We start from the raw sequence: 19114 nt of genomic DNA, 5'->3' as shown, positions 1-19114 counted from the left end.
ACAAACTTTTACTTTCACTTTTGGCTACTCTATTGACTAGCCCCGGGTTCTCACTCTCTCTTTATCTACCGAGAAGAGCAAAAATCCCCCCCCCCCCGCTCTTGTGGCGGATTCCCCTTTTACCTGGGAACTTACTCCCCGCTCTTGTGGCGGATTCCCCTTTTACCTGGGAACTTACTCCCCGCTCTTGTGGCGGATTCCCCTTTTACCTGGGGACTTACCCCCGCTTTTGTCACGGATTCCCCTTTTACCTGGGAACTTACCGGTGCACCACCCTGACCGCAGAGAGTTCTGAGTCCTCGTTGGGGTTATGGCTGAGTCCCCGTACGGGCCACGACGTGTCGCTACTGCCTCGACCAGCAAGGAGACGCGACACCGGAGTCTTCTCTCTGCCGTTTATTCAGGACCTTTTTTTAATCTTGTGACCCCAACCCCGGGGAGAATTCCCCACAGCCTTAAGTACCCGCTGGGTAGCCAACCCTGATACGCCACGTGGGAACCACCATTAGGTTCAGGTGCGCGGAAGCAAGCCAGATTCTTTGCCTTAGCCATATCAGGAGTTGTTTACCACGAGAGCACTCGCCATCGGGAAGGCGGAGGGCGGAAGCCGGCACCATCTTCCAGGTGCGGCCTCTAGCAGCTCTCTACACTATGTGCCTCCTGATGGAGTTCAGGACGAAAAAAGAGTGTTAGGGCACTGAGAAGCCTTCTTTTCCCTTTCTACCAAACCCTTCCAATGACTTTCACTGCCCAGCTACAAATGAAAACTCTCATAGCAGGAGGAAGCAGAGGAAGAGCAGTTGGGGCAGCCCAGCCTCACACTTCTGCTTCTCTGGGAGGTTTATATTATGATGTATATCACTCTGGCAGGCTCACTTCTAAGTTGTTGACAGTGATAAGTAGTTGCATTTTTCAGGCTGCAGGCTGCTGATGGCAAGAGTGAACTCTGTCCCAGATCTACTGCAACTGAATGGCATCCCAGATACCAAATGAATTGCATATTTGATGAAAGGTTTAATCCATTTCCCTGGTTTCAGTTCATACAAGAATAACTCATTATTTATGTCTTTACTGGCCTGACCATTGATGATCACTCTGTCTCCTAGAGATGCAGGCAGGGATGCAGACTGGGTCATCTGGATGCCACATTTGGCACCTGACATTAGAAATATAAAAGTAAGTATTCACATGGTTAATCATGTTAGAAGAGGATTTCCTTGAAAGGCCACACAACAATGGGCATAAAATGTTGAGTAAATATTGACTGTTGTCCTTCCTTAACTTGGGAGCCAGAGCAGTAGGAGCTGGGGGAGTGGGAGAGGGGCCCTCCTGTCCATGCTGTGTGCTAACTGAGAGGTTATGAGCAGACTATGAAGAATTCCTTAGGACACCTGGGCTGTGTAATGAGAGACACATGCAAACCAGCATAGCCTGGGCTAGGTGAGCACAGCTATGTGGCTGCCTCATCTCAGTAACCTTAACATCTATCAGGACCACAGGACTGAAATATTCTGTTGTTCAGTAGTAATGTATCTTATTTGCCTCGAGGATCATGAAATCTTCCCTTGTGATCTTCCCATTTTTTTCTTATGATGTTAACTAACTAAAATCTGTTTTTTTCCAGACACAATCAAACCCTCTAATATTCTACTATTAAAGGAATCTGAAACATATTAGAAATTGGAAAGGGAAAATTAAATGTAAGAACAAAATTAGGGAACAAGCAGAGCAACAGAAAGAGAACTATATAATGCTACTCTACTGAAGTTGACCCAGCCAAGAATTTAAAACTCTGAAAGCCTTCTCAATAAAAAATCCTTTCTGCACACTGCTAAATATGGAAATGTGATTTCTGAGAACACATATAACACTAAAATATTTTTCATTTTCTTCACTATTAAAAGAACATGATCCTCATTTTTAGAACCTAAACACAGAAGTCCTAGTAAATCAATGGAAGATTAGAGCTGAGCATTTATCTCAGAGACTGAGGAAAGGTACTACCTATAGTGAACCTGTACATGTCTTTGTTGGTGCAGCTGTATGGGAAAAGATAAGAGGAGGAAAAGACCTCTCTCTTGAGACTGGAGTGACATAAATAACTTCAGTATTTGGTGTAACATCTCTAAAGACTATGCCGCCTGCATCTGTGAGCCAAATAAATCCATTGCAAAAGTTTGGATATGTAGGATAAACATGGTCCATAAACATGGCCCTGTACCCTAATCAAGGATAAAGAACAGTACATGGAGATTAAAACTGGTTTCTTCCTTGAGCTGAGAAATAATAGCTTTTCTTTTGAGTGAGAGTAAAAGCAGAGAGATGTCATACCTTAGGACTTAAGTATTAAAGTCCATGTAATAATTTGTGTAATTTACCAAATATTATATCATTTTCATACTATAGCAATACTACAGATCAGTCAAACTATTTAATAGGAATTTCACCTGCCAGACACGTGGTAGCTCACACTCAAATCATAGCTAGTCAGGCAGCTGAGACTGAGGATATTGGTCAGAAGCCACACCAGGCAGAAAAGTCCCTGTGAAAATTATGTCCAATTAATCACTCCGAAAAACCAGAAGTGGCACTGTGGCTCCAAGTGGTAGAGCACTACCACCTCAGTGAAAGAGCTCAGGGGTAGAGCCCAAGACCTGAGTTGAAACCCCATAAATTTTTTTAAAAAAATAAAAAAAATATTTCTTGCAATCCCATTTGTCCAACCTTTCTTTGATTTGTTGTGTTTCTGGGTCTCTATTAAGAAAATTTGGGCCTGTACCAAGGAGACCTAGGGTTTTTCCTATTCCATCCTGTAATGTTTTCAGAGTGTCTGTTTTAACTCCAAGGTCTTTGATGCAATTGGAGGTGATTCTGGTGCAGGGTGATATAGAAGGGTCTAGCTTTAGTTTTCTACATGTAGTTAACCAATTTTGCCAGCACCATTTACTGAAGAGGCTGTGTTTCTTCCATTCGATTTTTTTAGCTCCCTTATCAAAGATTAGATGGCTATAGATTTGGGGGTTAATTTCTGGGTTTTCAATTCTATTCCGTTGGTCCTGAGGTCTGTTCTTGTGCCAATACCAAGCTGTTTTGATTACTATGGCTTTGTAGTAGAGTTTGAAATTTGGTATTGATATTCCTCCAGCACTGTTCTTTCTGTTGAGGATCATTTTTGCTATTCAAAGAAAGGTTGGACAAATGGTATTTCATGAAATTGCAGAGCTTCTGCATGGCAAAAGACATAGCTAGCAAGATCAGTAGAAAGCCCATGGATTGGGAGAAGATCTTCACTAGACATACAACGGACAAGGGTCCCATATCTAAAACATACCTGGAACTCAAAAAATTAATTCCCCCAACAACAAATCCTCAAAGAAACAACTGCCAAATAAATAAGTGGACTAAAGACTTAAAGAGAAACTTCTCTAAAGAGGAAAGAAGGATGGCCAATAGACACATGAAGAAATGTTAAACCTTTCCAGCCATAAAAGAAATGCAAATCAAAACAACATTGAGATACTACCTCACCCCAGTTAAAATGGCTAAAATCAAGAACTCTAATAACAACAGATGCTGGAGGGGATGTGAACAAAAGGGAACCTTACTGCATTGTTGGTGGGAGTCTAAACTTCTTCAACCACTCTGGAAAGCAGTATGGATGTTCCTCAAAAGACTCCACATAGAGCTCCCCTATGACCCAGAAATCCCACTTTTGGGCATTTCCCCAAATGTTTACAAACAAGACCACACTAAAGCTACCATCACGACTATGTTTATTGCAGCATTATTTACCATGGCTAAGATATGGAACCAAACCAGATGCCCCTCAGTAGATGAATGGATCAAGAAAATGTGGTATATATACACAATGGAATTCTATGCGACCATCAGAAAGAATGACATTGCCCCATTTGTTAGGAAATGGAAAGACTTGAAAAAAATTTTTCTAAGTGAAGTAAGCCAGACCCAAAGAAACATAGGCCCCATGGTTTCCCTTACTTGTAATAACTAGTGTGAGTCAAGCAGAAAACGTCAGATATGTTGATGTTAGGTGAAATGAACACCAAGATAAGTATTCAAATGTATTTTACTTTCATGGGATTGTTTCTAACATATTTATAAGATGATTCCTTTGTTGCTTTGTATGGCCCTCCCCCACAATATAACTCCTGCTTTCACTGTATTTGATGTTGGAGGGGAAGGGAAAAAAACAAATTGTTTAAATAAGGATACTGGTGAACCCATTGCAACAATGAGATATACAGGTGGTTATGTAGAAAAACTTTACAACTTTGGTGGGGAAAGGGGGGAGGGGGGAAGGGAGGAAGAAGGGTGGATATGGGTGTGGGGGGCTGGATATGGGAAGGGATAGGAAGGAAAAATAACAGACTAAGCAACAATGCTTGATAAGATATGTACTCATTATCTTGCCCATGTAATTGTAACTATTCTGTATGGTATTATCATAATAAAAAATAAACAATTAAAATAAACAAATACAATTCCACCCAAATAGTGTGACAGAATGATTAAGAAAGAATTGTATTAATTTGTGATTATTTTAAAATTATCCTAACCTGTACACTTTTACACTTTCTTTTCATTTAAAAGCTGGGATTGTCAGAGTTTCTATTTCTTTTCTTGCCATATTATCCCCCAATCCCTGTTTTTTTGTGGTGTGATCACAACTATGAATTTCACAGTTAAATTAGATTCCACAAGCTGGAATAGCAAGCATTGAACCCAATGTTTTCATGTCTCTGTTTTTACAGCAATGATTGAGATTTTTCCTGGCACATCATTAAAACAGCTGCTAAGACATAAACTTCTTGATTAGAGATGAATGGAGATATTAATTTCAGAATTCCATTATCCAGAGATAAGAGATTGGAAATTTCTATTGGTTCTGGTCCCCAAATTTGTGACACTTGGTTAAGGAACCCCTTAAAATGAATACTCCATTCTCCAAAATGGGAATACGGAATGAGGAAAAATGAAAAGCAGTAAGAGTAATATCATAATTTCTTCTATTAAAATAATATTCTTAGCTCGGTAAAGAATTGTCCTATGATTCTGACTAAAAGATAAATTTCTAAGGGGATGTAGATGGGAATCCCTTAATATATAATACAGGATAGAGGGAACGCCATTTTTCAAAGACACTGTCTGGAATTAGAAATGTTGAACTTGAATGCAAGGAAAACAACTACAAAGGGTATTAGTATATATCTGATGATGTGCTAGGTACCATTGCAGACATTTTATGCCAATTATCTCTTTTCATTCTCACAAGACTATATATATGCCCATAATATGCCCAATTTATTCAACTTCTATTAGAAAAATAATAAGTAGGAGAATCAGGTTCTGAATGAAGATTGGGCTAGATTACAATGTCTGAATTCTTTCCAAATATACTATTAGTTTCAACACACACACACACACACATACACACACACACACACACACACACACACACACACACACTCACACACACACACACACACAAATAGATTGCTACCTGAAAGAACTAGTCCTTTGGTATTCAAGTACAATTATTTCCTGATATGCAAAGAGAAGTAAAGAAAGATCAATAGTCAATGTTGGCTCAAATACATTCAACTATATTCTAGGGTTATTCTCTAAATGAAAAATTTGAGAGTTGAGCCATAGTTACTATCCTAGCCTGTGGAACATTTATTAGCTGTCAGTGCTATCACTCTGGAAGCCTTCTGTTTTGTTTTGTTTTGTTCCAGAGCAATTGCCCCTCCTACGGTCTCCTGAACAGTTGATTGATTGAAATTCCTATGAGACTGAGGGGCATAGGAAAGGATTTAAATCAGCAGTCAGATACATGAACAAAGGTAAATCCAGGTTACCTACAAAGGTGCTTAGAGCAAATGAGGATGTAATTACCTCACCACTGGCTCTCTCTGCATGACAGAGGATCACATGATTAGACATTCTAAACTTTAACACAGCTAATCCCTATGAATGCACCAAATAATCTCATTTCTATTAATGTCATTGTCCATCACTCAATATGGAAACTTTAGAATCTGCTTCTCTGTATTAAAACAGTTGGTGCTTATTAACTTGCCTGCCTTCAATGTAGCTGAATTAATAGTAAATGATGCCAAAACTCACAATCTTCAGAGGAAATATCTTTCCTTTCTCTTAGAAGAGGCATCAACATGTCTGTGCTGGGAAAAACAGTGGGATAAACTGGAGTGATAGTACAGTGCTAATCCTTGCCACTGCTACAAATCAAAAACATTATTCCAATAAATTTCAGAACTTGGCTTCCTCCACGAAATACCCCTAGCAGCAAGAGGCACCAGGAAGAGCAGCTGGGGCAGCTGAGCCTCACACTTCTGCTTCCCTAAGAGGTTTATGCTATGACTTGTATCACTGTGGGAGGGTAACTAGTACTTTGTTGACAGTAATAAGTGGCAACATCTTCAGATTGCAGGCTGCTGATGGTGAAAGTGAACTCTGTCCCATACCCACTGCTACTGAACCTGGGTGGAACCCCAGGTTGCAAATTTGATACATAACTGATCAGAAGCTTAGGAGCTTCCCCTGGTTTCTGCTGGTACCAGTGTAAATTGTCATAATTATTCTCACTGGCATGGCAAGTGATTGTGACTCTGTCTCCTGCAGAAACAGACAGTGAAGGTGGAGACTGGGTCATCTGGATGTCACATCTGGCTCCTGGTAGAGAAACACAAAACAAAATCACCATAGTATTAATCATAATACAAGAAGACTTCCATGAAGTGCTAGGCAGCACTGATCACACTGGACTGAATAGATCTCCAGGCTGACCCTCTTTACCTTGGAGACAGAGCAGCAGGAACCCCAGGAGCTGAGCAGGGGCTGCCATGGCTATGCTGTGTGTTGAATGAGGCTGACTCCTGCACAGGTTGAGACCAGCTATTAGAAATGCTCAGGCAGTGGGCTGTGCTCTTGGCACATGCAAATCAGCAGGGCCTTAGCACAGCTGCAGTGATGGGCACAGGCACAGAACTGGATCATCACAGTAACTCTGCACAGATTCAGTGACCCAACAAGTCCTCTGTCAGACCTATCAAAAGAAAATCTGATCATAGCTAAAGCCATAAGCATAAGGCTGAGAATGAAGAACTTATTAGGATGGGGCTTCAACTTAGACACAATAGAAGAGACTCAAGCTCATTCTGTAGTCCTACTTTGAATATACATAGATGCAATTTTGTTTGTTGGTGTATGTGATATTACATTTAGATATATTGAGTTGGTATACTAAAATCAGGGCTGGTTATACAACTCCACAGAATCCTTCCCACTCCAAACCCTTTAGACCCATGAATTCCCAAACCCACCCTTGTGCTCCTGCTGCTGAAACAGAGATTTTCACCATTCTGAAGATACACAATGGCATGAATAGGTCTGGAGAAAGTGAAACAGGAGCCCAGGAGAAACACTAGATCTTACCCTCAAATATGAAGAAGCTTTGTGTCCAGTACTTACCATGGACAGCTCCTCTCCTAGTGACTTTTATCACCCAGGGCAGCATACATGTTTAGTGGCTTTGTGGACACAGGTCAAAACACTCCACAACCCACTGACAGCCTGAGCTCTGACCAGGGTTGATGGCTTTGTCTGGTAAACTCCATATGGTATAGCAGAGCAAATGCCCAGTGGTCCTAGGTCAGAGCAAAGCAGAAGAATTTTCCCTGCAGAGAAAATGTTTTTCTTACTAGTTCAGATTTTGTGCTCTATAAGGAGATGCTCTATTGATCCTTTAAGGTCTGTGGACAGACTTCCTGTGTTTCTTAATTCTAATTCTGTGTTAATTGCCCTTGAAGGAGACAATATTAAGAAAAACAAGAGGCTGTTTCACAGTTAGACTATAGGAAGAGAAGTGAAAATTGGAAAAGAGTAGTCAGAAACTCTAGGAGGTTATTTTGATTTACCTGGACATTAGTATAATATGACTGAGTTGCCAGGAAGGACATAACTTACTATAGTGAGTGACCTTCATAGGAATAATTTACAGAGCACTGGATGACTACCGATGACCCTAAGCACCCAAAGACACTAAAATCCCTTAACTGTGCCTACCAAGTTCTGAGCTCCTATTTTATTTGTATGTAACCCAATAATATAAACCTGGTCCTAGACTTCCATCTAGTGGCAAAACAGCACACAGGCTCAAATGACATGATATAAGAGAAAACACCTTGCAAAAGGTATCTCTTAATGAGACTGTCTCTGCTTTTATCATGAAATCTGCTTTCTCAGCTAGCTGCTCACCTACAGGAAGGATGGCTTGCTCTGTTACAGTCTGACATGCAGAGCATCTCTATGACAGCAAGATAGAATTACTTGGGACAAGTTTCAGAGGATACATCTCTATACACTAGCAGAAGAAATAGTGCAGCACCAACTCACACTTAGAAGTCCGAAGGCTGGGAAGGAGTGGGCTATTACAACATAATGATGGCAGAAAGGACTCAGGTTCCTTCTATATGTCTACTTTACCATAATCAGGTAGACTATTCAATACCAGGCTTAGTGTTTCATGGTGTCAAGAAAGCTGTGGTGCTTCTGCCAAGTTCTCTTATAAAACTTCCAAAAAGAATTTGAAGGAAATCTCTTAGATTTCCAGTTTATAGAGCAACACAATCTTTTAAAAGAACTGACCAAATTTCCCAACTTTCTCTCTCTCTCTCTCTCTCTCTCTCTCTCTCTCTCTCTCTCTCTCTCTCTCTCTCTCTCTCTCTCTCTCTCTCTCTCTCTCTCTCTCTCTCACACACACACACACACACACACACACAAACACACACTTGTAACATCTCATTTCTGAGCTGATATTCCCCTAATCTCTAATTTTGTCCTGGGTAGGGAGACACTGGCCTAATGTTGCCATGTACAGCAGGGAAGACCTGTGAAATACAGAGCAAGACACTCATTCTTACTTTGCTGTTATATAAGATAGGAGCTCTTTTGTTTATTTTGGAATTTGTTAGCCATCTGATAGTCTTTCTCTCACATTGAGCTCTTATACAATGCCAGATATTAGATCTCAGTAGTTGACAGACTCCACTTTTACTTGTGATGCTTTTCTTCCATCAGTGTTTATTGTTGATCCTTTTCATCCATTGCTAAAATGGAATCTGTAAGGAATATAAAACAATTCCGCATATAAGATGATGCTAAGTGAAATGAACCTCAAATAGGGACACAAGACTTTTTTTCTTTGTTGCTGTTGTTTTTAATGTACCATGTGAATTTTTGTTTCTTTTGTATGTTCTTCACCCTGGGATAGCCCCTGTTTTCACTGTATTTGATTCTGGTGCCCTACATCTTATATACACATTTTTCTAATTTGGGGAGGGAAGGGAAATAACAAAATGCTGAAATAAGACTACAGGTTAGCCCATTGTAACAATGAGATGTACAAGACTCTATGCTGAAAATAAACTTTACAACTTCAGGTATGGGGGCAGAAGGAGTTGAGGAGATAGGGAGGAAAGAAAGAGTAGTAGGGGAAAACAAAGGAGGCGGTAACAATGCTCGATAGGAAATGTACTCATTACATTACCTTACTCATGTAACTGTAACCCCTCTATAAAGTATCTTTACAATAAAAAAATCCCCTTCCCAGTCATTCAGACATCTATTTCAAGATTAAATTTTAATAGGCAACCTTAAATTCAGAAAACATGTTAGTCACAAGACACTTATGAATGGGCTATTAAGATATATTCAAAGTGTTAATAGTGTAGTTTCAGACAGTGTTCCTGGAGGAACTCTAGGGTATAACGTCAGGGTGGGATGAAAGATGAGGTCTCCTGATCTAGAGCTCTCCTGTCTCACAAACCTGTGAGAGCAGATTCAGATAGGCATAGCTGCTGGGTCACTTGTCACGTGAAAGCACTTAAGGTCACCAGGCATGTGAATCAATGACCACAGATGTTGTGCCATGAGGTGTAACACTGTGAATGATCACATTCCTCTTTTAGGTCCATATCTGCAACACTGACGTGAAATGATGACAAGATTTGCCTCCTTAATTTCTAATTGAGGCACCCTTGTTCTGTTTTCAAGTAGGGTAGAATAGAGCTCATGTGCTATCTTATCCTTCCTTTGCTTGAAAGTGTTTTAATAGGTCCCCATTCATATAGGCAAACTGCCATATGTTGAATTAGTATTTTGCTGCTGCCAAGATCCTCTCCACAAAAAATGGTTTTCATAGGACTGTTAAACTGGGAAAAAAGAACTTTTATTGTACTCATTATAGGATATATTAGTATGGAAAATTTTGAATTCATGATTAATTTCTTAAATAAAAGCATTTTGTTCAGTCTAGCTTTTTCTTATTACTTCTATGATAGCATAATTAATATATGTTTCTGAATCATCAAAATTCTACAGTGATTTTTGTGTTTTGTATATTGATATATGTTCTCACTTTGAACTCAGATTGTTTTGCATTTTATGTGTTAAGATTGAGTCTCATTCTGATGCCAGGTTTGCTTCCTGGTGCTAGGTTTCACAGGTGTCCACCTCCCAGATTATGATAGCATAGTGAATGGATCTATTTAGAGTTCATTGAGTGACTCATGAATTACTTTAACATGGAAAGCATTCACTATCAGCATCCAGTATGGTAAAATGTGCTTTGACCTTCATCACAATTTTGGATTTTTTTAAATTTATTTTCAGCATGTATGGGATCATTTTATTTCCATTTATAAACTGATCTTTTCCTTAAGAATTGAAAAAAACAATAAAACTCAAGCTCAACTGTGTAATTGCAAAATTATATTTATTTTCATATAGATCTGTGATAGACTATAAGTCTAACATGCATGACTCCCAGAATTAGATTATCAGTTCCAGAGTACTCTCTCCCCCTCACCTTACACATGCACACACACAGACATCACAAACCTATACAGTCACACATTAAAGAAAGGAAGGAAGAAGGAAAGATAGGAAGAGAAGGAAATGGAAGGGAAATGATAGTGGTTTATATTAAACTGTTTTTAATGAGATTTCTCCAGGATATATATATAGTTTTACATTGTATTTTTAATGGTGTTGAATAACATTTATTCATTTTAACTGTGGATAAACTGTAAGTAATTACAACTGAGTATTCATTTTCATGTCCTTCTTTGCTTCTCCTTTAGGATCATGCTCCCCTATGTGTGCCTTTGGACTGTGAAGGAATACATAGTAAGTAAAAGCAGAAGGCAATAGTCGAGGAAAAAAGAAGTTTCTTCATACTACCAAGTGATATACTGTAACACTAGATACCACAATGCTAAATCACTAGTGATCAGTCAAACTGCTCTAGTATTCTTGCCACAAATTCAGCCTCAATTGTTACACTTACACTGTACAAACAAAATAGAGAAACTGAGGATGAGGTTTCCAGTCAGCTCTCCAAGCATCAAGTCTCACTGCTCCCTTCCCCTAAAGGTTTAACCATAATTAAGATGCTGTGCCACCCCAGGAGACACATACAAACTGGTTGTCTCATGGTTTCTTACTAATTTGGACAGATGAATTCCTTGACATATTTCTCTGACACAGAACTAGGGAATATCCCCTGCTTGTTCCACACTGAAGGGACAAGTTTACAGCTGGGCTACCCAAGCAGGTAGTTTCATATTCAAAACTGTAGCACTGGGACAGTCGTTGAGTCCAATGAGCAGACAGTACTGTGTTCTTTCATGCTCAGAAACAATGCTGCAGATAGTTATTTTTTTAACTTGCTACCACAGGAACTGTCTGGGGCCCCAGAGAATATGCTGAAATCCAAATGTGATGAACCACAGAGAATGGTCTGGGAAGGTGGCTCAGTGGTAAAGTGCTTGCCTTGCATGACTGAGGCCCTGGGTTCAATTCCTCAGCACCACATAAGCAAAAAGAAAAAAGCTGGAAGTGGCGCTGTGGCTCAAATGGTAGAGTGCTAGCCTGGAGCTGAAGAACTGAGGGACAGTGCCCAGGCCCAGGACCAATTAAAGTAATTCTTCCATAATTGTGTAGTAGGCACTGACTGGACCTTCAGGAAGTGAAAGCCAGTTCTCCATGGATAGCGGGCAGGCGTTATGGAGTCTAGGTCCTTCCATCATCCCCATGGATTCTCCAATAATGAGAGGGGAGTGCACGGTTCTGCACAAACACTGTGAGACAGATTGATGATTTTTCACCAGTTACTTATTTACTACCAAATTATTATGGTTGGGTTATTGTTTTGTTTCATACAACAGAATATATAATTTGGGTGGGGAGAATGGGAGGAAAATGAAGGGCAGGGCAACAATGTTCAACAAGAAATGTACATACTACCATACGTGTGTAACTGTAAGCCCTCTGTAGATCACATTGACAATAAAAATAAAGTTAAAAAACAAAACACCAAACAAGAAGAGCAAAGAGTGGGGATTTTCCAAGGCAAAGGGAACCTCTAAAAATTACCGACCTTACTCTCGCTGTTTGGTTGACAAGTTTCACAGAAGTACAAGTTAATGCTGCTTTTGGAAATTTCCTCAGTCTAACAGATGGAATCCATGAATGCTCATCCTGGAGGATAAGAATTCCGTCTCCCATCATTGGCAAATTACACATGAGCAGCTGTGGGGCTACAGAGCATACCTTCACACCTTGTTTTCACTTGTGCAGAAGTCACTGGATGGCTTAAATCAGGTCTTTCAGACTGATAGTTAAGCTCTCTTGTTGATAGTACAATAATCTACATCTTAAATGAGCACGTTTGTGGACCACAGGTGAAGTCAGCCACAAACCCATGTCACTATCCTGGCATAGATCCCCCACCCCAGGATAAAATAATGATCCTATCACTAGTTTAAATGATCCTTTAAATCTCTATATTTTTATTTTGATGTTTAAATACACTTTGATCCCATAATTTGGAATCCTTAGGACTACTACATTGTTTGATTTTTTTTAATCAGGAGAGCAAACATAATTTGTGTCCTGTTGGATAAGCAAAAGAAAGAAAAATATGATATTGAAAAATCTTTTTTCTTCTACCAAAACCTTGCAGTAACTTTCTAAGCCTGGATTCCTGTGAGAAGCACTCTCAGCAGGGGAAAGCACCAAGAGAAGCAGCTGTGCGGGCAGCCCAGGCTCTCACTTCTGCTTCCCTGGGAGTTCTATATTATGGCTTGTATCACTGTGGGAGGAGCAATGTAACCTTGTTGACAGTAATAAGTGGCAACATCTTCAGGCTGCAGGTTGCTGATGGTGAGAGTAAACTCTGGCCCATATCCATCACCACTGAACCTTGATAGAACTCCAGACAACAAAGTATCTGTAGCATAGGTCAGGAGTTTTGCAGCTTTTCCTGGTTTCTGCTGGTACCAGGCTAAACTGTAATCGATGCTCTCACTAGCCCTGCAAGTGAAGGTGGCGGTGTCTCCTAGAGACAGCGACAGTGAGGATAGAGACTGGGCTGTCTGGATTTCACACCTGGCTCCTTTGTGGAAACATGAAAACAAATATCCACACTATTAATCAAGTTATCAGAGGGCTTCCTGAAGAGTAAAGAATCCTGGATCACACTGGGCTGTGTTAAAGCCCAGCATAGTTCTTCCTTACCTGGGATCCAGAGCAGCTGAGTCCCAAGAACTGAGCAGGGGCCCTCATGTCCATGCTGTGTGCTGACTGAGATTGACTGCTGCACAGAGTGTGAACAGACTGTTATGAAGTCCTGAGGGCTGTGGGCTGTGCCCTGGGCACATACAAATCACCATGGACTAGAAAGAGCTAGAAGAGCTGCAAGCTTCTGAATGTCAGTAACTCAGCAAGAGCTGTTTCCCCAGGTGTTCATGACCATGCCACAGCAGGATACATTTGTCTCTAGAAAATGTGTTTGTCCATCAGGAAAAAACAGCAAGTAAAAGTGGAGGATATAAGAGAACCCTGAAGCATCAGTCATGGATTTATTGTCATTGAAAATTGATAATCCTGGGCTGGGAAGGTGGCAGTGGTAGAGTGCTTGTCTTGCATGCTTGTCTCAGCACCACATAAGCAGAAAAGGCTGGAAATGGCACTGTGGCTCAAGTGGTAGAGCACTAGCCTTGAGCTGAAGAGCTGAGGCACAGTGCCCAGGTCCAGAGCTCAGGTCCCACGACCGACAAAAAAAAAAGAAAGAAAGAAAAAGAATTCTGTTTTAGTTTGAATTAGTTTGAGTTGGGCTCTTAAATTTGCATTCCAAAACAGCTACCAACAGTACAAAAATCAAAGCAGTTGGTCTATCCTACTGAAGAGTTTCTCTGTGTTGTATAGTATTTATCTTGGACTTAAACAAAGGCTACATAGAACCTTGGATTAATTTTTGTGTAACATCACACTATTCAAAGTCTTCCTACATACTTAGAGAAATGCATGTGACTATTTCCTGTTTCTGGCACAGCTGCATTTGAGTTCTGGGACAATCCAGTTTTTAGATTTACATATGGCATAATCATTTTGTGATTTACTTCCTACGTATGTAGCCTCTTATAACTGGCTTTCTGTATTGTTGGCACTGGACCAACCATCCCTATGATTTTTATATTTTGAGCACTGGGGCTACATTAAACCATATTGTTTTGCAGCTTTTTAAAGATGATGTAAATCTTCTGCTTCCCATGTATTAAGAATTATAACACAGATAAAAGTGGACTACAACTTTGTGTTGTGGGAAAGAAGAGGCTCCAAGGAGACGAATATGAACTAAATTTCTTTTCCTTTTTCTTGGTTTTGTTTTCTGGGTGTGAGTCCTGCGGCTTGAACTCCTGAGATTTTGTGCTCAAGACTAGCACTCTAGCACTTGAGCCACAGCTCTACTTCTAGCTTTTTGCTTGGAGATAAGAGTCTCATTGGCTGAGCTGGAAAGGTGGCTCAGTGGTAGAGCGCTTGCCTTGCATGCATGAGGCCCTGGGTTCGATTCCTCAGCACCGCATAAGCAAAGAAGAAAAAAGCTGGAAGTGGCACTGTGACTCAATTGGTAGAGCACTAGCCTTGAGATGAAGAGCTAAGGGACAGCACCCAGGCCCAGACTTCAGGCCCCACAACCAGACCAAAAAAAAAAAAAGAGTCTCATGGGGTTTCCTGACTGGTCTGGCTTCAAACCATGATCCTCAGATCTCAGCCTCCTAAGTTTAGGATAACAGGCATGAGCCATCAGCACATAACTGAATATCTTTTCTTATATAAAAAAAACTATTATAATCTAGTATATGTCTGAGTCAAGCAGAAAAGGTCAGATAAGGTGATGTTAGGGAAATGAACCCTAAGATATGTATTCAAATGTTTTTCCTTTCATGCTATTGTTTCTAACACATTTGTAAGATTATTTCTTTGTTGCTTTGGATGTCCCTCCCCAACAGTATAACCCCTGATTTCACTGTATTTGATGTTGGTATAATTTGTGGAGGGGAAGGGGAAAAACAAATCATTTAAATAGGAATACAGGTGGACCCATTGCAACAATGAGATGTCAAAAATGAACTTTACAACTTTGATGCCGAACTCTACAACTTTGATGCGGGGTGGGGGGATGGGTGGAGGATTGGGTAGGGGGGAAAGGTTGGGAAGGGATGGGAAGGGGAATCAAAGGAGGAGGCTACAATGCTTGGTAAGAAATGTACTCATTATCTTGCCCATGTAATTGTAACCCATCTGTACAGTATTTTCACAATAAAAAAATCTAATATATATGGAAAAAAGACAAAGAAAATGTGTTTGTCTCTGGAGGCCAAACAGAGACCAAGTTGACTGCTCTGTTAACTGTAGATCTGTGTTTCTTTCTGTGTTAGGACATTCTTTTATTTCAAAGATTTTATATAAGATACTCTACATGTTCAGAAACCACAAGAAATTAAGGATTTTGTGACATTTGCTATATGTGGATAATATTAAAGACAAAGAGATTTCCACTTTTATCTGAGTCCCTAATTTCCTTTATGTGGTATACCATCATTATTAGCAGCCAGTGATAGAATGGGTTGTAAAGAAATAAATAAAGACATGCATACCATTATACATACATAGGGATGATATATGATCAAGTGGAACACGAGGGATAACTGTGTAGGCTGTCACCTATCTACCTATGCATACAAATATACAGAAATATATAGACGTATACTAAAATGAAGAAAATAAAGCACATAAAAGATGATAATACACTTTAAATAACTTTTCAACTCTATAGGAAAACCCAGAAGAAATGGAAGGATTTCTAGGTTTATTTGAAAGAATTAACAGCTATATCCCTCACAATTCTACCAGAGGCTCACAATAGCCCCATAGGTATGTTCATATGACCATATAAATGGTGCTAATCAAAATGATCTTTATAAGGTGGAAGCTAGAATATTTGTTGTTTTTTTGTTTCTCTTTTTTTATAATGTACTGTTTGCAATTAGTTCTTTTTTGTTGGTTGTGGTACTTAAATTCAGCCTGGGAACTGTCCAGTTTTATTGGTGGTTAATTGGAGATAAGAATCTCATGGACTTTCCTGTCTGGGCTGGCTTTGAGCTGCAATCCTCAGATCTCAGATCTCAGCCTCCTGAGTAGCTGGGATTAAAGGTGTGAGCCACCAGTGCCTGGCCGCAGGTAGTCTTTTTTTTTTTTTTTTTTTTAACTGGGACAAGCTATCCCAGCAATGGATCCTGAGATAGCCACCAGGACAAAGTCAGTTCTGACAATGGAAAACCATGGAGAGGAATAAGAGGAAATGACATCCTAAATGGGCTCACTTTATATTCACCTTTTCAAAATTAATCAGCACTGGGAGATCAAGAGAAATAGTTGTTTGCCCACCTAATGTCCATACCTGTCTACCTTCTAACTGGATAGAAAGTTAACAGTCTTACCTTTGTCACCTGCTATTTGTATTTATTGTAACCTCTGACTGGTATTCCCAATCAGTGCATAATGCTCTCCTTTACCCAGTTACACAAAAGAACCTGGACACCCCCTTCCTGCCTTCCTTGCCCCGAGTCCAGTTATTCCTCCCTCCCTGTAATGGGCTGCAACCGGGCTTATACTCCAAATGGCACATTTCTGGCCCAGGGCCAATGTGTGTTCTCCTGTGCCATTCATATTAACTGACCTTGTCACCTTGTCAGCTTTTTGCCTGATGTTTCCAAAAGTCTCTTTCAACAAGATAACATCTCCCACCCTAGATACCACCTGGGAACAAGTCAAGGCCATCCTGTTCCTACAGGCAACCAGAGACATCATTTACACTGCCCTGCCTTGCCCAGAGCAGCCCTAAACCCCAAAGGACCCCAACTCCAGATATTCCTTGATGGCCCCAGGGCAGCAGGAAGTAGGCAAAAGAATCCAAGATACCCGTTGGCTCTGGTACCTTTAAATAATTCGGCTACCTCTTTTTCAGGTTAAAAGATTACTCCCCCTCTTCCAGGATGCTGGGAATGCTGTGTCTCCAATCTGAGACAGAAACAGCAATTTCAGGTCTTTGATAGCTCCTTCTGGGAATAACTCCTTCCATGGCATACTCCTTTTTTGGGCTGCTAACAGCAATTGTTTCCTTAACAGCAATTTTGCCTTTTATAAATTGTCTTGCATTTTAGACAACTATTCTCATGGAAAAAGGAGGGCCTTTACCAACCACTGTCAAGCAGATGCTTCTTGGACGGTACCCAGCCGAGCAACAAAACAGGGAACCCTGACTACTTACAGCAGGAAGTAGCTCCAAAAGAAATCACCTTCGCCCATACCCCTGGCCTGGTACCCCTATTTTTATTAAACAACAGAGTGGGGAATGTAAACATTATGCCCACCTCAGCTCCACCCAGACCTGCTGGGCCTTCCCTCTCTCTGCCCAGACTCACCTGAACTCCCATCTACCTTACTTCCTTCCCTCAGCCCTTGTTCCTACCTAGATAGCAGAGGTCTCCATGCACTTTCTCTCTGGAGAAAATATGGCTCCTCTAATAAACCTCCTGTGCCTGCCTGCCTCTGTGTGGTCCCCTGGGATGGATATGACAGATCCTTTCAGTTACTCCCTCCCTTGTTTTTCTCCCACTCTCCCTTCCCTCCCATCCCTCCCTCCACACCAGTTTTGAAGTTCATTTCCAACATATTGTCTTATGACTATTGCTATTGCTAAGCAGGAACTCAAAAATGGAGGGACATAGGATGAACAAAAGCAGCAGTGGTACTCATTTGAAACTATATTGAGAACTAACTATACATCCTATGGGTGTGGACAAGCAGGAAAAACTGGGAGAAAATGAGGGAAGAGGTGACATCCAAAAATAAATGTATATATTACATGACATAACACAGTAACCTCTCTGTACATCACCTTTATAATGACAATAAAAATTTTCAAAAGAGAAAGCTAAAGAGAGAACTATTCTGTCTGTAAGCTAAAGAAAGATACTGGATGCATTATAAGATGAATCTGTGTAGAAGCAATGACATAATGAAGTTTATAGAAATTCAAACATTTAGCCAGGTGCCAGTGGCTCATTTCTGTTATCCTATCTACTCAGGAGGCTGAGATCTGAAAATCACAGTTCAAAGCCAACCTGGGCCGGAAAGTCCATGAGATTCTTAACTCCAAATAACTATTAGAAAACCAGAATTGGTGCTGTGGCTCAAGTGGTAGAGCTCTAGCCTTGAGCTGAAAACTCAGGGACAGTGCCTAAGCCCAGGTTCAAGGCCCACAACCAACCAAAAACAAAGAAAGAAAGAAAGAAAGAAAGAAAGAAAGAAAGAAAGAAAGAAAGAAAGAAAGAAAGAAAGAAAGAAAGAAAGAAAGAAAGAAAGAAAGAAAGGAGAAATTCAAACATATCTACTTCCAAGACAATGTAAAGAAAATAAAAAGAGTAGCTACTGACTGGGATGTAATACTATAAATTATTTATCTGATAAATATCTATAAAATATTAAATATTGAACTATTATAACATATTTAGAAAATGTTATGAATGTGTATTTCAAATTAAGTAGTTAACGGTTGGGACACTGATAGCCATCACCTACAAACCAGGAAGAGTCACAGGTGAGACCATCACATCTGGACCTTGTAAAGGTGATGGCTATAGGAGTACAGTCTGAAAGCCGCAAC

The 19114-nt window shown here is 40.3% G+C and overlaps 1 gene segment (V, D, J or C); it reads right to left on the bottom strand.

Annotated features, from left to right (window-relative positions):
- Positions 1-6391: 6391 nt before the first annotated feature.
- Positions 6392-6909, bottom strand: LOC138804268 (immunoglobulin kappa variable 1-39-like). The segment is given in 2 exon segments: positions 6392-6714; positions 6838-6909. Coding segments are annotated over 2 exon segments (372 nt in total).
- Between the last annotated feature and the right edge of the window lie 12205 nt (positions 6910-19114).

This window comes from Dipodomys merriami, unplaced genomic scaffold (genome assembly GCF_024711535.1).
Source record: "Dipodomys merriami isolate MVZ:Mamm:240054 unplaced genomic scaffold, mDipMer1.0.p SCAF_36, whole genome shotgun sequence".
Classification (NCBI taxonomy): domain Eukaryota; kingdom Metazoa; phylum Chordata; class Mammalia; order Rodentia; family Heteromyidae; genus Dipodomys; species Dipodomys merriami.
This window is presented reverse-complemented; position numbering and strand designations above follow the sequence as displayed.